Source organism: Hemitrygon akajei, chromosome 17 (assembly GCF_048418815.1).
Source record: "Hemitrygon akajei chromosome 17, sHemAka1.3, whole genome shotgun sequence".
Classification (NCBI taxonomy): domain Eukaryota; kingdom Metazoa; phylum Chordata; class Chondrichthyes; order Myliobatiformes; family Dasyatidae; genus Hemitrygon; species Hemitrygon akajei.
In genome coordinates, this window is record NC_133140.1 from 48,815,505 (window position 1) to 48,834,644 (window position 19,140).

The following is a 19,140-nucleotide window of genomic DNA, read 5'->3' on the forward strand; positions in this document are numbered from 1 at the left end:
GTAGCCAGATTTGGAAGGAACCTGTTATAATAAATGACAAATCCTATAAAGGACTGCAATTGTAACATGTCCTTTGGTCTTGGAGTATCTACAATGTTTGAATTTTCTAAGCACACTTGCATAATCCTTGTGTATCAATGATGTGACCACAGTAAGTAATGCTTGGTTTAAAGATTTCACACTTGTCCTGTGATGCTCTAAGCCCATAATCTTCTAATCTTTTTAACTGTATTGAGATTTTGGAAAAGTTCCTTGTCATCCTCACCAGTACCAATGATGTCAACCAGGTAACAATGAGTGCTTGGGCAGCCTTGCAGCACTTAGCTGATAGCTTTCTGCCAGATGCTACTCCAAAAATAAGCCTACTGTAGTGACAAGGTCCTTTGTAGTGTTTATGGTGAGAAATACATTAGACTCTTCTTTCATCTGTAGGTAGACAACAGCTAAGTCCACTTTGCTGAAGTGCCTTCCTACAGAAAGGTTTGCAAAGATATCCTCTATCCTCAGCAGAGGGTATTGATCTACTTTCAGTACTGGGTTGATGGTGACCTTAAAACCACCACAGATCCTGACAGACCTATCCATCCATATAGGCTACTGGGACGACTGGCATTGCCCATAGGCTTTACTCAACCCTGGAAAGAATTCCTTATGATTTTGCTTGCTGGTTACTCTATCACAGATGGTATAATGAACCCAAAGGGCTTTGTAAAACTTGGGCGTGGTACTTACATTTAACCCAATTTTACTCTTGATATGTTTGGGTTTTCCAGTGCCATCCCTGAACACTGCTGTGGTATCATCCAGTACCTTTCTTAATTCACTTTCAGTTGACTCTTTTGCAGGGGACGTGGCATGCAAATAATGGATGATCTCCAATCAAGTTTTAGTTGTCTCAGCCGATCAAGGCTCCACAATGCTAGCCCTTCTATTTTTTTTCAACCACATCAAGCCCAATGTGGCTTGTTGCTTGTAGTATTTCACTGCTACAAATTTCATTCCCATACTTTTTTACAGTATATATTATTAGTTGGTTTCAGTTCAGTATCTTTGAAATGCTGTTCAAACTCATTTTGTGGAATGTCTGAAATAGCCGAGCCAGTGTCCGATTGCATTTTACTTAATTTGCCATTCACTTCTGGTGTAAGCCATATTGCTTGTCTCGTTCGTTTTCACACTGTAAATCTCAAGGCTATTCAATCCTGTATCACTCTCATTATTATCAGATTTTTCATCATGAGCATCAGATTAGTGCTTTCTGAAACTGCAACTTAACTTTTTAACTTTTTCTTTTTCCTGTGCTGTACATTTGTTTTGTGTCTGCCCGACAGGCTTTTTGTATGTGTTTTACTTTGTTGCATTTCTGCGAGGTTTGCCTTTAAACCTGCACTGGCCTGATGTATGTGAATCCCTGCCACAATGGAAATACAATTATTTTGTCCAGGCAGGTTTCCAGTTAGACATTGCATGTTTTTGCGCACACTTTCATCCCTGACAGCAACTCAGTTGCGTCTCTGGCTGCTGTTTCCATTAATACAGCAATCTTCAACTGTTCTTTTAAATGTGAGTTATGCTTCAGTGAGGAGCCACTTTTGAATGCTTTGTTGTAAGATTCTACAAACGAAACTACTCATATTTTTCAATGCACTATTAAGCCCATCACTAAACTGACAAAGCTCTGTCAATTTCTTCTATTCAGCCACGTACACTGAAATACACTCCCTTTCCTTTTGATCCCTAAAGAGTTCTGCAATCAACAATGATTTCAGTTCTAAACATTCCTGAGTTACGTTCACAGTATCAGCAAAGGTAATTTTGGATGGTTTGCTTGGAGCAGTTAATCCTCAAAGCAAACTGTATGATTTTCCAACTACTGCACTCAGCAAAATTGGCATTCATTTTCCTATCGGCTACTCCATTTGCTTTGAAATACTGCTCAATTACTTCAATATACATCACCCAGTTATCTGTTGTGTAATTGAACATGTCTTTTATTTTGATTTTCGCCACCCGCTTCTGCCTTTTATTTATTATCACCCAGAACTCATTGTTTATGAACCTGCGAATTTTGTCCATGTTCTGCCTTTTTTTTAAATTCGAACATCTCTATCCCTTTCCAAAAATAAACATGGTGTTTTTTTTAAAAACTTGAATGCCTCTCTCCCCTTCTGAAGAAAAATGTGTTGCACTTCAATAGGTAGGTAGTCTTGGGGTCATTTTAAAACATCTCCAACGTCACTGTGATATATATTGTAATCCCAGAAACTAACTGAAAGAAAAACATAGAAGGCCTGGAAACTTGTCTGCTTAGTTTTTTTTTAGTGAGGTGCTCACACATGACATGGTAGCATAATGACGTATGCTACTTATGCACTTTTATACATAACACATAATGAATTATGTAAACAAAGAATGAATTGACTTTATTACTTACATCCTTCACATACATGAAGAGTAAAAACCTTTACTTTACACCTCTGTCTAAATGTGTAATGTGCAATTTACAGTAATTTGTAATAAGTAGTATGTACAACAGGACAGTCAATATAACATAGAAATACAACTGTATCAGCACGAATTAATCAGTCTGATGGCCTGGTGGAAGAAGCTGTCCCAGAGCTTGTTGGTTCTGGCTTTTATGCTGCAGTACAGTTTCCCAGATGGTAGCAGCTGGACCAGTTTGTGGTCGGGGTGACTCAGGTCCCCAATGATCCATCAGGCCCTTTTTACACACCTGTCTCTGTAAATGTCCTGAATAGTGGGAAGTTCACATCTACAGATGTGCTGGGCTATCCAGACTACTCTTTGCGGAGTCCTGCGATTGAGTTAAGTACAGTTCCCATACCAAGCAGTGATGCAGCCAGGCAGGGTGCTCTTAATTGTGCCCCTATAGAACGTTCTTAGGATTTGGGGACCCATACCAAACTTCTTCAACCATCGGAGCTGAAAGAGGCACTGTTGTGCTTTTTTCACGACAAAGCTGGTGTGTACAGACCACGTGACATCCTCAGTGATGTGTATGCCGAGAAACTTAAAGCTGTTCACCCTCTCAACCCCAGATCTATTGATGTCAATAGGGGTCAGCCTGTCTCCATTCCTCCTGCAATCCACAAGCAGCTCCTTTGTTTTTGCGACATTGAGGGAGAGGTTGTTTACTTGACACCACTGTGTCAGGGTAATGACTTCTACAGGCTGCCTTGTTATTATTTCAGATTAGGTCAATCAATGTGATATTGTCAGCAAATTTAATTAGCAGATTGGAGATGTGGGTGGCAACACAGTCATGGGTATACAGACAGTAAAGGAGGGGCCTAAGAACACAGCCCTAAGGGGTACCTGGGTTGAGGGGCAGACAGGAAGTCCAGGATCCAGCTACACAAGGCAGGGTGAAGGCCAAGGTCTGTGAGCTTCTTGTCAAGTCTGGAGGGTACTATGGTGTTGAATGCTGAACTCTAATCCAAGAACAGCATTCTCATATAAGCGTCCTTCTTCGCCAGGTGCATAAGGACAGTGTGTAGAGCTGTGGCTATTGAATCATATGTTGATCGGTTGTATCGGTAGGCGAATTGCAGTGGGTCCAGTGTGAGAGGTAGCATACTGCAGATGCAATCCTTGACCAGCCTCTCAAAGCATTTGCTTATTATGAAGGTGAGTGTAACAGGACACCAGTTTATTCAGACATGTTACCCTGGTCTTTTTAGGTACAGGGACAATGTTCTCAATGCAAAAATAAAACAATATATTTACAATATTACTCAAATATTACTGAAATATTAAACACCTTACATCCATGGCCTTATAAGGACAAATGGCTCAAGATTGTTCTACTCCAATTCCAGTGCTTAGGACGCCATGTTTCCCACATTGTTTATGGTATCTATATGCTAACTTTCAGTGATTCATTCACAAGGACACACAGATTCCTCCGAATATTAATATTTCCTTGTCGCTCAGTATCTAAAATACATGGTGGTTTTCTATTTTTCCTACCAAAATGCTATGTGATATACAGTGTTCCACATCCTTTTCTCAATGCATCTCATCTCTGGTCCTTTATAACCATGAGGCGTTTGCTTAAGAATATACTTTCCCTCTAAACTTTATACAATTATCAAATTCCCCCTCTTTTAAATAAGTGATATACATTATAAGTATATACCTGAGGTTCAAACACTACTCCCTGCAACATTCAACTAGTTAGTGTAGTTGCTACAATCTGGCCATTAATCAGTACTAAATGATAGTGATAAACACAAGGGATTCTGCAGATGCTGGAAATCCAGAGTAGTACACACAAAATGGTGAAGGGACTCAGCAGATCAGGCAGGCATCTGGAGAGGGATAAACAGCCAAAGTTTTAAACCGAGGTGCTTCATCAGGACTGGAAAGGAGTGGGAAGAAGTGTTGATAATATGTTACTGAAATCCCATTCCTAATTTTGAGCAATAACCTCTCTACTCATACCTTACTGCATATTTTTCACTACCATTTCCCTTTCTGCATGCTTCTGGTGATAAAAGATTTGTCAAACATAATTTTACTTTCAGGATTCTGTTTAATTTATCCAGTCTTATTGTGATTTTATAAATACCATCATGCCATGCCCTAATAATAGGTTGTAGCATTTTCCCTATGACAGATGTCAGGCTAATAGGCTTATGATTCACTGTTTTCTCTCTTCCCCTCCTTTCATCCTTGTGAACCTAACAGAGGTTCAATGTAGCACCTCTTTCATATCATCCTTTTACATCATCCAGCAATTTCAACATTCCTTTCAAATGAAGCAGCTATTCATGTGCTCTTCTTCCAGTCTAGTGTACTGCATTAGGTTCTAACAATATGGTCTCCACATTGGAGAAACTAAATGCAGATTGGATTGCAATTTTGCACAATACTTTTGCTCAGTTCACAAGGGTGATCCTAGCTATGAAATTAGTTAGTGCCATATACACCAGGTTTGACGAAATTTGTTGCTTACGTGAAGCTCAGAGAATAAATAGCGTACATGGTAGTAATAAAAACAGCTGCTGAGCTGACCTATAACAGTGGCGTCCTCAGTGAATGGGAACAGTGAATTGATATTGTAAATGGCTACACAGTCATGGGTGTCGATGGAGCAGAGCAGGGGACTGAGCATACAATCTGGGAGCACCTGCATTAAAAATCACTGAGGATGAAATGTTAATAGCTAATCCTAAGCAACAGAAATTCCAGAAGCCAGTAATATATGAGGTCCCAAGGAACCGGCTGCAAAAGCTTAATGATATGCATATTAGGTATTATGGTGCAGAAGGCTGAGCTGTAATTAATGCAAAATATATTGGCATAAGTATTCTGATTATCAAGGTGATGGTAGTGCAAGAAGAATGGTGTGCTCAAGAAAATCATTTTCCTGTATTCTGATTGCAGCGGATTAAAGTACAAGATGACATTTTACTTTTGTAAGGGACTGGGATGATGGAAGTTTCTTTGAAGCAGATGGAGACAACAGACAGTTAGAGTGAGAGGTTGAAGATGTTGGTGAGTACAGAGGCTAGTTGATTAGCACACGATTTCACAACCCAACCAGCGGCTCCATATGTGCCAGCTGCTTTCTGAGATTTAAATGAAAGATGAGGAAACCCTCAGGCTAATGTGCAGTGTCTACTGCATAACAGAGAAAGAAGCCATTACCAATCTCCCTTTGAAGTAGCAGACTTGCTCGGATTTCTTCAAGGACTGAATGTTAGTAGAAGTAGGCTGGTGAGGGGAGCCAAAATCCCCACATGGAGACTCCCCATCCTGCCATGATTCCGAAGCTTGTTTATACTCACAGCTGTTTAGGGAGAATTTACTGCGATAGATATAGGTAATGCAGATATTTCCTTTGCATCAGCAATAGCTGGCAGAAAACTTTCAGCACCAAATGACTTCCTCAAACTGGATCTGATTGATATTAGAGAAAATCCATCCTAGGAGGGTGCTTTTAAGAGAAGCTGCATGCAAAATGTCACTACTCTAATGTTATTTTTCTTTAATAAACACAGCAATGATAAATATAGATCCCATGCTTCTATTTGCCTGCCACATAAATTTTCCCTCCCACTCAGTCTTGGTCTCTCAATGCTTGGCATTTTATGCTCTTCCAAAACAATATAACACAAGCCCTAGGAACAACTTCTGATCTCCTGATGACAACCTTCAAGACTGCACAATGAAATCAACAATTTCAGATAACTAACCTTTTCAGTATCTGTTCTTGTAGATCACCTATCTGTAGCATTAACTGCTTTTCTTTCAATGCAGATGCTGACTGCAAGGCTGAGTATTTCCAGAATCCTATTTCAGATTTCCTGCAACTGCAGTGACTTATAAAATCATTTTTTCCTCCCTCTTCTGTTCTCATTGATTAATCTCTGTAAAAGTCTCCTCCTTCAGGCCAAATGCAATGGACATGCCTTGATGCCTTCTCTCTGCTGGCAATCCACAATTCGGTACTTCCATCATTTTCTCTTTTAATTTCACATTTCCAGCTTTTTGCTTTTAGCTTACTTTCACATGTGCTACTTTTGCTCACTCTATTTCTGAATAGAAAATATAGTGAAAAAGCTAGTAATATTTAGTTTACAAATTCATTAGTCTTTCGTTTAATGAGGGATGGACAGCCCTTCTTGTGGCAAGTAGGGTAAAGGAAAATCCCAAGGCATTCTTCAATTATGTGAAGAACAAAAGGATAACAGGAGTGAAGGTAGGACTGATTAGAGTTGAAGTTGGGAAGATATGCCTGGAGGCTGTGGAAGTGAGCGAGGTCCTCAATGAATACTTCTCTTTGGTATTCACCAATGAGAGGGAACTTGATGACTGTGAGGACAATATGAGTGAGGTTGAAGTTCATTAGGATGGATAAGTCCCCGGGGCCTGATGGAATATTCCCCAGGCTGCTCCACAAGGTGAGTAAAGAGATTGCTGAGCCTCTGGCTAGGATCTTTATGTCCTTGTTGTCCACAAGAATGGTACCGGTAGATTAGAGGGAGGCGAATGTTGTCCCCTTGTTCAAAAAAGGTAGTAGGGATAGTCCGGGTAATTATAGACCAGTGAGCCTTACGTCTGTGGTGGGAAAGCTGTTGGAAAAGATTCTTAGAGATAGGATTTATGGGCATTTACAGAATCATGGTCTGATCAGGGACAGTCAGCATGGCTTTGTGAAGGGCAGATCATGTCTAACAAGCCTGTTAGAGTTCTTTGAGGAGGTGACCAGGCATATAGATGAGGGTAGTGCAGTGGATGTGATCTACATGGATTTTAGTAAGGCATTTGATAAGGGTCCACATGGTAGGCTTATTCAGAAAGTCAGAAGGCATGGGATCCAGTGAAGTTTGGCCAGGTGGATTCAGAACTGGCTTGCCTGCAAAAAGCAGAGGGTCATGGTGGAGGGAGTACATTCGGATTGGAGGGTTGTGACTAGTGGTGTCCCACAAGGACTGGTTCTGGGACCCCTACTTTTCGTGATTTTTATTAATGACCTGAATGTGGGGGTAGAAGGGTGAGATGGCAAGTTTGCAGATAACACAAAGGTTGGTGGTGTTGTGGATAGTGTAGAGGCTTGTCGAAGATTGCAAAGAGATATTGATAGGATGCAGGAGTGGGCTGAGAAGTGGCAGATGGAGTTCAACCCGGAGAAGCGTGAGGTGGTACACTTTGGAAGGACAAACTCCAAGGCAGAGTACAAAGTAAATGGCAGGATACTTAGTAGTGTGGAGAAGCAGAGGGATCTGGGGGGTACATGTCCACAGATCCCTGAAAGTTGTCTTGCAGGTAGATAGGGTAGTTAAGAAAGCTTATGGGGTGTTAGCTTTCATAAGTCGAGGGACAGAGTTTAAGAGTTGCGAGGTAATGATGCAGCTCTATAAAACTCTGGTTAGGTCACACTTGGAGTACTGTGTTCAGTTTTGGTCGCCTCACTATAGGAAAGATGTGGAAGCATTGGAAAGGGTACAGAGGAGATTTACCAGGATGCTGCCTGGTTTAGAGAGTATGGATTATGATCAGAGATTAAGGGAGATAGGGCTTTACTCTTTGGAGAGAAGGAGGATGAGAGGAGACATGATAGAGGTATACAAGATATTAAGAGGATAGAGTGGACAGCCAGCACCTCTTCCCCAGGGCACCACTGCTCAGTACGAGAGGACATGGCTTTAAGGTAATTTGCTGTAATTTGTATGTTCTCAAGTTGCTCTGCGCAACTCTCAAATGTTTCTTTAACAATACCTCTTTTGAGACTGACCAGTGAGAAAGACAAAGGCAATGTGGAAAATTGCCCAGGTATGTTCTGTACACAAGAAACAGGACAAGTCTAACCCAGCCAATTACTGCCCTGTCAGCCTACTCTCAATCATCAGCAAATTAATGGAAGGGGTCATCAACGGTGCTATCATGCAACACCTACTCGGCAATAACCTGGGTTCTATCAAGGCCACTCTGCTTCTGACCTCATCACCTCCTTGGTCCAAACATGGACCAAAGAGCTAAGTACCAGAGGTGAGAGTGATACCCTTGACATCGAGGCGGCATTTGATCAAGTATGTCATCAAGGTGCCCTGGCTAAAATGGAGTCAATGGGAATTAGGGGGAGAACCACCGCTGGTTGGAATCATACCTGACATAAAGGAAGATGGTTGTGGTGGTTGGAGGTCAACCATCTTATTCACAGAACATCACTGCAGGGGTTCCTCAAGGAAATATCCTAGGGCCAACCATCTTTAGCTGCTTCATCAATGAACTTCCTTCCGTCATAAGATCAGAAGTTGGGATGTTCGCAGATGACTGCACAATGTTCTGCACCATTCATGACTCCTCAGATAGTGAAGCAGTCCATACCCAAATGTAGCAGGACCTGGACAATATAAGAGGAATAGATCGAGTGGACAGCCAGCGCCTCTTCCCCAGAGCTCAATACAAGAGGACATGGCTTTAAGGTAAGGGGTGGGAAGTTCAAGGGGGATATTAGAGGAAGGTTTTTCACTCAGAGAGTGGTTGGTGCGTGGAGTACACTACCTGAGTCAGTGGTGGAGGCAGATACACTAGTGAAGTTTAAGAGACTACTAGACAGGTATATGGAGGAATTTAAGGTGGGGGGATATATGGGAGGCAGGGCTTAAGGGTCGGCACAACATATGGGCCGAAGGGCCTGTACTGTACTGTAATATTCTATGTTCTATAAAATCATAATTTTTAACCTTGTGCCCAAATCTACCCTAGCCAATTTTCTCCCTTACACTTACAGAGCTGGCTTTGTTCAGATTTTAGTTGTGAATGTAACAATATCTCTTTCAAACACTTGTATAAAATTCAATGCATTTTTCTACCTTGACACATTTTCAGTGAGGTTTCATTAATCTTGATTTACTGAATATGAGCAAGCTCCCTAGTTTGTCTCATTACATACAAATGCAAAGAACTATGTTCACAGTTCTACACACCCTAATTTCTTGTGCATTTAACCTCTCTCTTTGAAAAGCTATATACCTAAATTGCGTGTTTAGTTCACAACAATGTCATTATGTACCTTTCTATGTGATGGCTACGATTCTTAAAACTATTATTTTTTGTGTTATTAATTAATCTATTTTGTTGCTTTGCACAGATATACTGCCTTTAGATTTAATTGAATTCTATTTTTCCTGGAATTTCACTGTTTGAAGCTCACTAGCCTGTAACCATGGCTCTGTAATCAAATTTATATTAATGCATTCATTTTTTTTGCAAATGCTTTGTATATTCACACACAACAACTTGAAGTTTAATGCTTTCTGCTTTTTCCTGATGCCATATTAGTTACTGATAAACTGTCACTTGTTGACCTTCTCTGCTTATTTTTATTACCCCAAACCTTATTCTGTTGTAAGCTTTTAACATTTCTCTTACTTATTTTAAATTTATTCTTTCTTGATTCATATCCTCAAATAATTCTCATTATTTCAAAGCCCTGTATAACACTCTAGGTACTCAATTTACAAGGACCCTGATTCAAACCCATCTGAAAAGAACAGCGCAAGTTGGCGCAAGTACCCTATGAATCAAAACTCTCCTATCCACATCATTCTGAGCTAGGTATTCAATTTTATAAAAGTTCTTTTCCGTTGAACATCCAAGTTCAAAGTAAATAGAAGAACCATAATAGAATCAATGAAAGACCGCACCCAACGGGATGGACAAGCAACCAATGTGCAAACAACAACAAATTGTGCAAATCCAAAAAAAAGTAACAATGATAATTAAATTAGCAAAAAATATCGAGAACATGAGATGAAGTGAGCGATAGATTGTTGGAACAATTTCAGTTATAGGGTCAGTGAAGTTATCCACTCTGATACAAGAGGGATAATAATTGCTCCCGAACCCGGTGGTGTGCGTCCTGAGGTTCCTGTAGCTCCTTCCTGGTGGCAGCAGTGGGAAGGGAGCTTGGCCTACAAGGTGAGGTTCTTGATGATTGGTGCTACTTTCCTGAGACAGTACTCCATGTAGATGTGCTCAGTGATGGGGAGGGCTGTATACAGCACTTTTTGTAGGTTTTTCCATACAAGGGTATTGGTGTTTACATACCAGGCCGTGAAGCAGCTAGTGAACATAGTCCCCACTGCATATCTATAGAAGTTGTTTCTGAAGTTTTAAATGACATGCTGAATCTATGCAAACATTTAAGAAAGTAGAGACAGCGTGTGCTTTCTTCGTAATGATACTTGCGTGCTGGATCCAGGACAGATCCTCTGAAATGATAACACCTGAGGAATTTAAAGGCGGCACGGTATACAGTAGCATAACACTTTACAATACCAATGATCTGGATAATTTCCTTCCGCTGCCTGTAAGGAGTATGTTCTCCTCGTGACCGCATGGGTTCGCTCCAGGTGCTCAAGTTTCCTCCCACAGTCCAAAGACATACTGATTGGTAGGTTAATTGTTGCGTAATTAGGCTAGGATTAAAAATGGGGATTGCAGTGCTGTAACTCAATAAATAAATAAACTCATTGACCCTCTCCACCTCTGATCCCCCGATGAGGACTGGCTCATGGACCTCTGATTTCTTCCTCCTTAAGTCAATAATCAACTCCTTGGTCTTGCTGACATTGAGTGAAATGTTGTGGCACCACTTAACCAGATTTTTAACCTCCTTCCTATATGCTGATTCATCACCATTTTTGGTTCAGCCAATGACTGTGGTGTCATCAGCAAACTTACAAATGGTATTGGAGCTGTGGTTAGCCTCACAGTCATAAGTATAAAAAGAGTAGAACAGGAGGCTGAGCCACAGCCTTGTGGTGCATCTGTGCTGATAGTGATTGTGGTGATGCCATTGCCAATCCATACTGACTGGGTCCTGCAAGTGTGGAAATACATAGAAGAATAGATAGATAGATAGATAGATAGATAGATACTTTATTCATCCCCATGGGGAAATTCAACTTTTTTTCCAATGTCCCATACACTTGTTGTAGCAAAACTAATTACATACAATACTTAACTCAGTAAAAAAATATGATATGCATCTAAATCACTATCTCAAAAAGCATTAATAATAGCTTTTAAAAAGTTCTTAAGTCCTGGCGGTAGAATTGTAAAGCCTAATGGCATTGGGGAGTATTGACCTCTTCATCCTGTCTGAGGAGCATTGCATCGATAGTAACCTGTCGCTGAAACTGCTTCTCTGTCTCTGGATGGTGCTATGTAGAGGATGTTCAGAGTTATCCATAATTGACCGTAGCCTACTCAGCGCCCTTCGCTCAGCTACCGATGTTAAACCCTCCAGTACTTTGCCCACGACAGAGCCCGCCTTCCTTACCAGCTTATTAAGACGTGAGGCGTCCCTCTTCTTAATGCTTCCTCCCCAACACGCCACCACAAAGAAGAGGGCGCTCTCCACAACTGACCTATAGAACATCTTCAGCATCTCACTACAGACATTGAATGACGCCAACCTTCTTAGGAAGTACAGTCGACTCTGTGCCTTCCTGCACAAGGCATCTGTGTTGGCAGTCCAGTCTAGCTTCTCGTCTAATTGTACTCCCAGATACTTGTAGCATATGGCATAGTACAAGCCCTCCAATCCATGATATTGTGCTGAACTTTTAATCTACTCTGAGATCAATCTAAACCTTTCCTCGCACACAGCTCTCCATTTTCCTTTCATCCATATATCCAAGAGTCTTCTCAGAGTCTCTAATGTATCTGGCTCTAGCACTACCCCCAGCAGTGCATTTTATATTCTTAAAACTCTCTATATAAAAAATCTACCTCAACATCCCCTCTATACTTTCCTCCAATCTGCTTTAAAGTACATCTATTCATATTAGTCATTGCCACCCTGGCTGTTCCCTCCATCTATGTCTCTTATTACCTATCAAGATCTATCAAGTCACCTCTCATTCTCCTTCATTCCAATGAAAAAAGCTCTAGTTCGCTTAATCTTTCTTTATAAGTCATGCTCTTTCATCCAGAAAACGTGATAAAATCTCTTCTGCACCCTTTCTAATGCTTCCACATCCTTCCAATAATGAGGCAACCAGCACTGAACACAATAGGCCAAGTGTAGTTGAACCAGCTATTTTTTTATTTAGAGCTGCAACATTACCTTGTGACTCTTGAATTCAATCTCCCAACTAAAGAAGGCCAGCATACCACACGTCTTCTTAACCAACCTTTCAACATGCACAGCAAATTTTTGGGATGTATGGATCTGATCTAAGCCATCCCTGACCCTGGTATCTGGGAGTCTCTTTCACAGCCACATAATCTCTCTTCCCCTAACTACTGAATTACCTGTCAACACTATTCACTCTTATCCCCATTTCCCTTCTGAGTCATGGAGCCAGACTCAGTACCAGATGCTGAACTTTTCCCCAGTAGGTTGCCCCCCCCCCCCCCCAAAAGTATCCAAAGGAGTATATTTGTTATTGAAGGGATTGGCCACAGACTCTATCCTGTCTGCTTACTTCCTTTCTCTGTCCTGATAGTCACCCAGCTACCTACCTCCTGCAGCTTAGGTGTGACTGCCTCCCTGTTGCTCCTATCGACTCTTCATTCTCCTGAATGATCTGTCGCTTATTTAGGTCCATTCCCTAACATGGTCCATAAGGAGCTGCAGCCAGATGCTCTTCTTGCTGATGTAGTCATCAGGGACTCTGGGAGTTTCCCAGACTTAATGCATCATGCAAGAGGACAAGACAACCCATGGTGAATAGTATGCTCTTACTTCTCTATTGTAGGGAACTGGTAAAAGGAATGATGGCTGTGTGGATAAGGGAGAAGTAGCCAGGTGATTTCAAATAAATATTTTAATTGAAATGTATTTCAAGCATCATACAAGAAAACATTTTATATGCATTTTCGACTTTCAAAAAGTGGTATTATTTACCAGTCAATCGCAAACAATGCATGAGTTATTTTCTGGAATATAAGCCACTATTGCCATCTTGCTCGTTTGACAGTGAGACAGGAAGCTCTCTCCTCATCATGTCTCAAATTAGGCATTTTAATTGACATTACCAAATAACATTCTTCCCTTTGCTTAGCTGTAGCAGTAAAATTCAATAGATCGTACACTACCCCAAATATAACGGTTTATAAGGGCAAAACCTGGAAGCAACAGTTACCTGAGTAAACAGCATGGAATGACAGGGTAAAAGTTCAGAATGTGATACAGTAGTTTACCAGATTACCAGGGGCAAGATAGATCTAACAGCAAGAAACTGGATCCCCATAAACAGATAGACGGATTAAATAAATCAATATCACTTTCCATCAAGATTACAAAAAGTAGTGGATACAGCCCAGTCCATCACAGGTAAAGCTCTCCACACCACTAAATGCATATACAAACAGCGCTGTCACAGGAAAGTAGCATTCATCATTAAAGACCCCCACCATCTAAGCCATGCTCTCTTCTTGCTGTTCCCATCAGGAAGGAGCTAAAGTATTAGGCCTCACGCTACCAGGCTCCTGAACCAAAGTGGATAACTTCACTCACCCCAACCCTGAACTGATTCCACAACCGATGGACTCACTTGCAAAGACACTACAACTCCTGTTCTCAATATTATGTATTATTATTATTTTGTTTTTTTCTGTTTTTTTTATACTTACACAATTTGTTGTTGTTTGCAATTTAGTTGTCTGTCTTTGTTTGTGTGCAACCTGTCATTGATTCTTTTGTGTTTCTTCGTACTTACTGCAAATACTCTCAGGGTAGTACATGGTGACGTATATGTACATTGATAATAAATTTATCTTGGACTTAAATTTACTTTGAACATTGCTTTCTTAATAAATTAAGTTCTAGGAATCAAAGTCAACTTTTATTACTGTACTCCTTGGGACAAAAGATTTAGAGAAATAATGCATTATTAGCTTGATTAAGAAATAATATATTTGCCCTGCAAAAATCTGTACAGCTTTTGCCAAAATGAAAACAAACCTTCAAGATAAATGTGATCTTCACATTAAAAATGTAGCATTTTTAAGACGTCAAATTATATATGTGTCACTTTTAGCCATGTCGTCCTTTGAGATTATCTAACACACACAACAGTTCCAGAGAAATACCCTCAATACTGCACTGGCACATGGTCAAAAATTAATGTGTGAAATTTTATCACAGCTTTAAGCCAGTTTACTACTAAATAATGCATCTGCCAAGTCTGTACACGGGAGAATTAAAACATGCTGTATTAATTGCTTCATATTAGTCAGTGGCTGGTTTCTTTTCATCCACTGTGAAAGAGTTGTACAGAATAACCCTGCTGGGTACTCTGTGAGAAACATGATACATGAATGCCCTAGCAGAAATGAGCTGGAACACAGAACTGTCAGATCAACTTCTTATATGTCATAATTCTCCCAGCAAGCAAAATTTAAGTGTGTCTGGGGTTCTGATAAATACAGTAGAGGAACGGTTGTTCAGCCTCTTCCCCTGGTGAGATGGAGTGCTTCACTGACAGTACAATCACTGGCAGAAAGTTTAGGTTTTTGGAATGGTAATTTAGCAAATCAAAAGCTGCACAAAAAAGAGCTGAACTATGCAGTAGTGGTCTTACTCCATTTGCTTCTTCGGAAGTCTCTTTAACCTAGTTCTGCTAATAAATGGAACCTAAACATTTGCCTACATTTTTTCTTTGACATGTTCCCTCCAATAGAACAGCTTAGTCATGCAAGTAAATTGCTACAAAAAGATAAATCTTTGAAAGAACATTATGGTAACACTAAATCCATCTTGCTTTCTTCTATTTATTCACAGGATGAGGGCATTACTGGCAAGGTCAGTACTTACTGTAAGTTCTTAATATCCCAGCAGAAGGTGACTCTGAAACATCCTTCTGCAATCTCGTGAAGGAGCTCAACGGTAAGGACTTTCAGGACTCATACACAGTGACAATTATGGATTAGTGATATACTTCCTGATCAGAATGGTGTGTGTGAGCTTGCTGGGGAACCAGCAAGTAATAGTGTTCATGGTCAAATTCTTTGATTTGGCAGCTGCTTTCAAAGTAGTCTAAGTGAGCTCTTGTAGTGTGGTTTGCAGATGATGCACACTCCTGTCATGATGCATAAATTGCAGAGATGATGAATATTGAGTGTGTTCAACTGTATGCCACTCCAGTGGCTGTTTAGCCCTAAAATGTGTCACATTGCACTTTACAGATGATGAATAGGCTTTGGTGGGAGAGGGGGGTGGGGTACTGTTATCAGGAGTGTAATTATTATAATGTGTATCTGACCTGGTCTTATCGCCAGTTTATATGTCTGACCAAATGGTTCAAATGGTTCATTTATTATCAGAGAATGTATACAGTATATAACCTGAAATACTGGTTACCAGTTACATTTCTAGTCAATGTTATGAATAGGCCATCAAAACTACAGAAATTATGTCCAAACACATGTTGTATACCACTGCAGAAGCTAAGGGATATTTATGTGCTGGTGGGTTAGATATATAGAAGACCCGAAAAGGAAAGTGTGGACTTTGCCAACCCCATTTGGCTTTGCAGGCTCTATTGAACAAAATCAGACTTCCGTTATTAGGTGATCACATTTCTACTGAACTCCAAATTGTGCTGATTGGTTTTAGGCTCATATTTTTAATATGAGCTCCCCACTCCACCACACAATGTTCATATTCCATTTATAAATCAGTTGCCCAACTTGTTGAAGCTGAAGCTGCAAGGATGAAAGCTCAGCTTCAGGTTGGACTTGTAAATGAGCTGTTTTTGCATTGTAAAGAGATCCTGCAGTACACAAAATGACATTTTGAATGAACTCTCAAATTATGGATTATAAATATAACCAATGACCTACTTATAAAGTAATGCAACAAATATATTGGCTCAAAATTTTGCAAAATTGCCACAACAAGTATGTCTGAAAATTACAGGTCTAAAACAAAGATCTGTATCTTGCTTCAGTATAATCGTGAGAATTTCCCTTACCTTCATATGATTGATGCACCAATGGCTCAAGGAGTTTCATGTATTTTTTCACTTCATCAGGTTTTCCTCTAAACACACCTAAAAAAGCCCCAAGCCATTATTACATTTTAAAAAATATTTTTCAAAAATCTCCTACTTGCCTCAAAGTTGAATTTACTCTTAAATTTTAGTGGACTAAAATTTTAAGAAATCATTAATGTGGTGAGTGCATCAGTTAAACACTGAATTCAAACATTAGAAGGGGAGGGAGAGTGGGACATGAAGGCGGGTAATGGACCAAGATCCACCTAAGCACTGAGTGTGCTGAAAGTGCCTCAGAGAAACAGGTCCCTGCAAATAGTTGCACCATTGTCTTCATATATCAAGTAATAAATGAACTGCACTATCAGCTTACATTATTCTGTACCAAGACCTGCCAGCATTAGATATTATAATAATAAATATTATAATAATCTTCCACATGCACAAATGGAATCACAAGGAATATATTTTAAATCATGCTTTTTTGCTCCTTGTTGAAATATGAAATAATAACAAGGATCATTAGTAGCAGTAATTTGATCTAATTTATACTGGCAATGTATTGATGACTTTGGAAATAACATTGGCATTAAGTGAATACAGCAGAAACTGCTTGGTCCAATTTCTAAGCCATTTTCAATTTATAATTTATAATATCACAATATATTGCAGACTGCATTATTTATAGAAATTTTATACATTCATAAATATAAACATTAGTTGTGGCAACTACATCTGTTAAATATAGTTCACCATAGTACAGATAATGTGGAAAGATACCAAGTCCCTATTACTTACCAAGAAGCACAGTGAGATTATTCAAATTTTAGTAATTTTATGATAGAATAAAATTTCATCATTGTGCCAGAGAAAATTCATAGAAATGTCACACAGAGCAATAAAGACTCAATGAGGATAGAAATTGTATTGCATGATGCCAGGGTTTTACATGTGGTAACTTTTAGGGAAGAAAACCATAAAATATTAAATGTTTCTCTCTTCACAGGTGCATCGAGAACTGCTAAAGGGTTTATACCATATTCTATTTTTATAATTACCCCTTTAAACAGTTTTAGGTGGTCAAGTGTGCTTTTTGCAATGTTTAACCATGCAAAATTAATAGAGGGAATTAGCTGAGTTCCAAAATGACAAGATTGGTGTCAAATCAGTGTTCAATAATAACTAATGTCATGGCTTGCCTGTTCTGCAGGTTTTGGGCAAAACACTGTAAAAATGTTGAGTACCCCTTATCCAAAATGCCTGGGGCTGGAAGTGTTTCAGATTTTGGAATACATAATGAGATAGCTTGGGATCGCCATAATTTCCTACTGAACTTATGTGCTACCAGTAAGTGGTCTTTGTCTTACAATAGCTCATCACACAGAAGTACTGATGCAGTCATTGAGCGTGTTCGATTTTCATCGGCGCCGATCTTGGCAAACACATCAATGAATTCCTCTGCTGCTTCGTGATCAGCAGATGCTTTAACACCACAAATCTTTAAAAATTTAATGCTGTGCCTTTATTTAAATATCTGTCACCAGCCTAATGAATATTCAATTACCTTCAATTGTCAGTTTGTCATGATGGATATTTGCTTGTTTTATGATCAACACACCAGTAAGCGGCATATGTTCCCTCTGATGCTGACGAATCCTCACTTTGAACAGACGGTCGAGATTTTTATTTCTTCCTTTATGCAATGTTTTTCTATTTTTCATTAACTTATGTTCATTACATATGTGAGATCACTTCTCAGAATTGTCTGTGGTCTGAAGAGATCTGCACATCACCTGGGAACCTTCCCAGTGCCTTGTGAAATTTTCCATTGTGACATCAAGTGAGTCCTCAAAATAAATTTCAGGTTTCGGAGGTTTCTGGATTTTTAAATTTCGGATAAGGGGTACTTAACTGTAAAATGGTTAACATGGTTAACATCTCTAACATGGTCTATACAGACAAAAATTAAAATTCCTAAGGATACTTGCCAACTCTGTTTCTTGTGCAGTACAAGTTCATTTCCACCATCTTATCATTTCAATGAAACTTTCATATCCAAAATGCCCAGGTATGTGGGAAATCAGAGTACTCAGCTATGAAAATTTAGCCCGCTAGCTCAAAACAGCACCTTGTTCATTTCTGAGTCGGAAAGCTACAAAAGAAGTGCAGGTAACAAGTGGTGATGAGAGAAACTGTAGGATCCTGGCAGGCTGTTAACATACGGAACAGATGCCACCAGTCCCCAGTAATGACTCTGGATCACTGCACTGACGGTACTGCAGCCCTGAGTATCATGTCAGAGCCCATCAAACAGCAGCCCTCAAAGGCAGTCTTGCCACACTGAGCTGCGGGGCAATTTGTTGTTGGCTTTGTACCAGGTTCTTGTCCGAGTAACAGGCGGCAATAAAAAGGAATGGTGTTAGTACCAAGATGTTGACATGGCAACCAGCAGACAGAGTACAAGATTACATACCTATGAATGCTTAGACTGGAGGATTAATGGAGCAGCATTCTGTGGGAAAGGACTAAGTGGGGTCCAAGTGTAACCTTCCATTATAACCTAGGTGGCATCCTCTTCCTGATACATATTAGTTGCCACAAACTAATGATTACCTAAAATTATTTCTTTTTTCCCCAAGTATTACTTTATAGTTTGTTT

At 39.8% G+C, this 19,140-nt stretch overlaps 1 protein-coding gene across 3 annotated transcripts in view; it reads right to left on the reverse strand.

Moving 5' to 3' along the window:
- The window catches only part of phkb (phosphorylase kinase, beta), a 264,413-nt gene that overhangs the window by 146,936 nt on the left and 98,337 nt on the right, over window positions 1–19,140 (reverse strand). For all 3 annotated transcript variants that reach the window (XM_073070072.1, XM_073070073.1, XM_073070070.1), the window contains one exon: window positions 16,461–16,538. In XM_073070072.1, coding sequence (XP_072926173.1) covers window positions 16,461–16,538 — 78 coding nt within the window. The remainder of the gene's footprint in view (window positions 1–16,460; window positions 16,539–19,140) is intronic.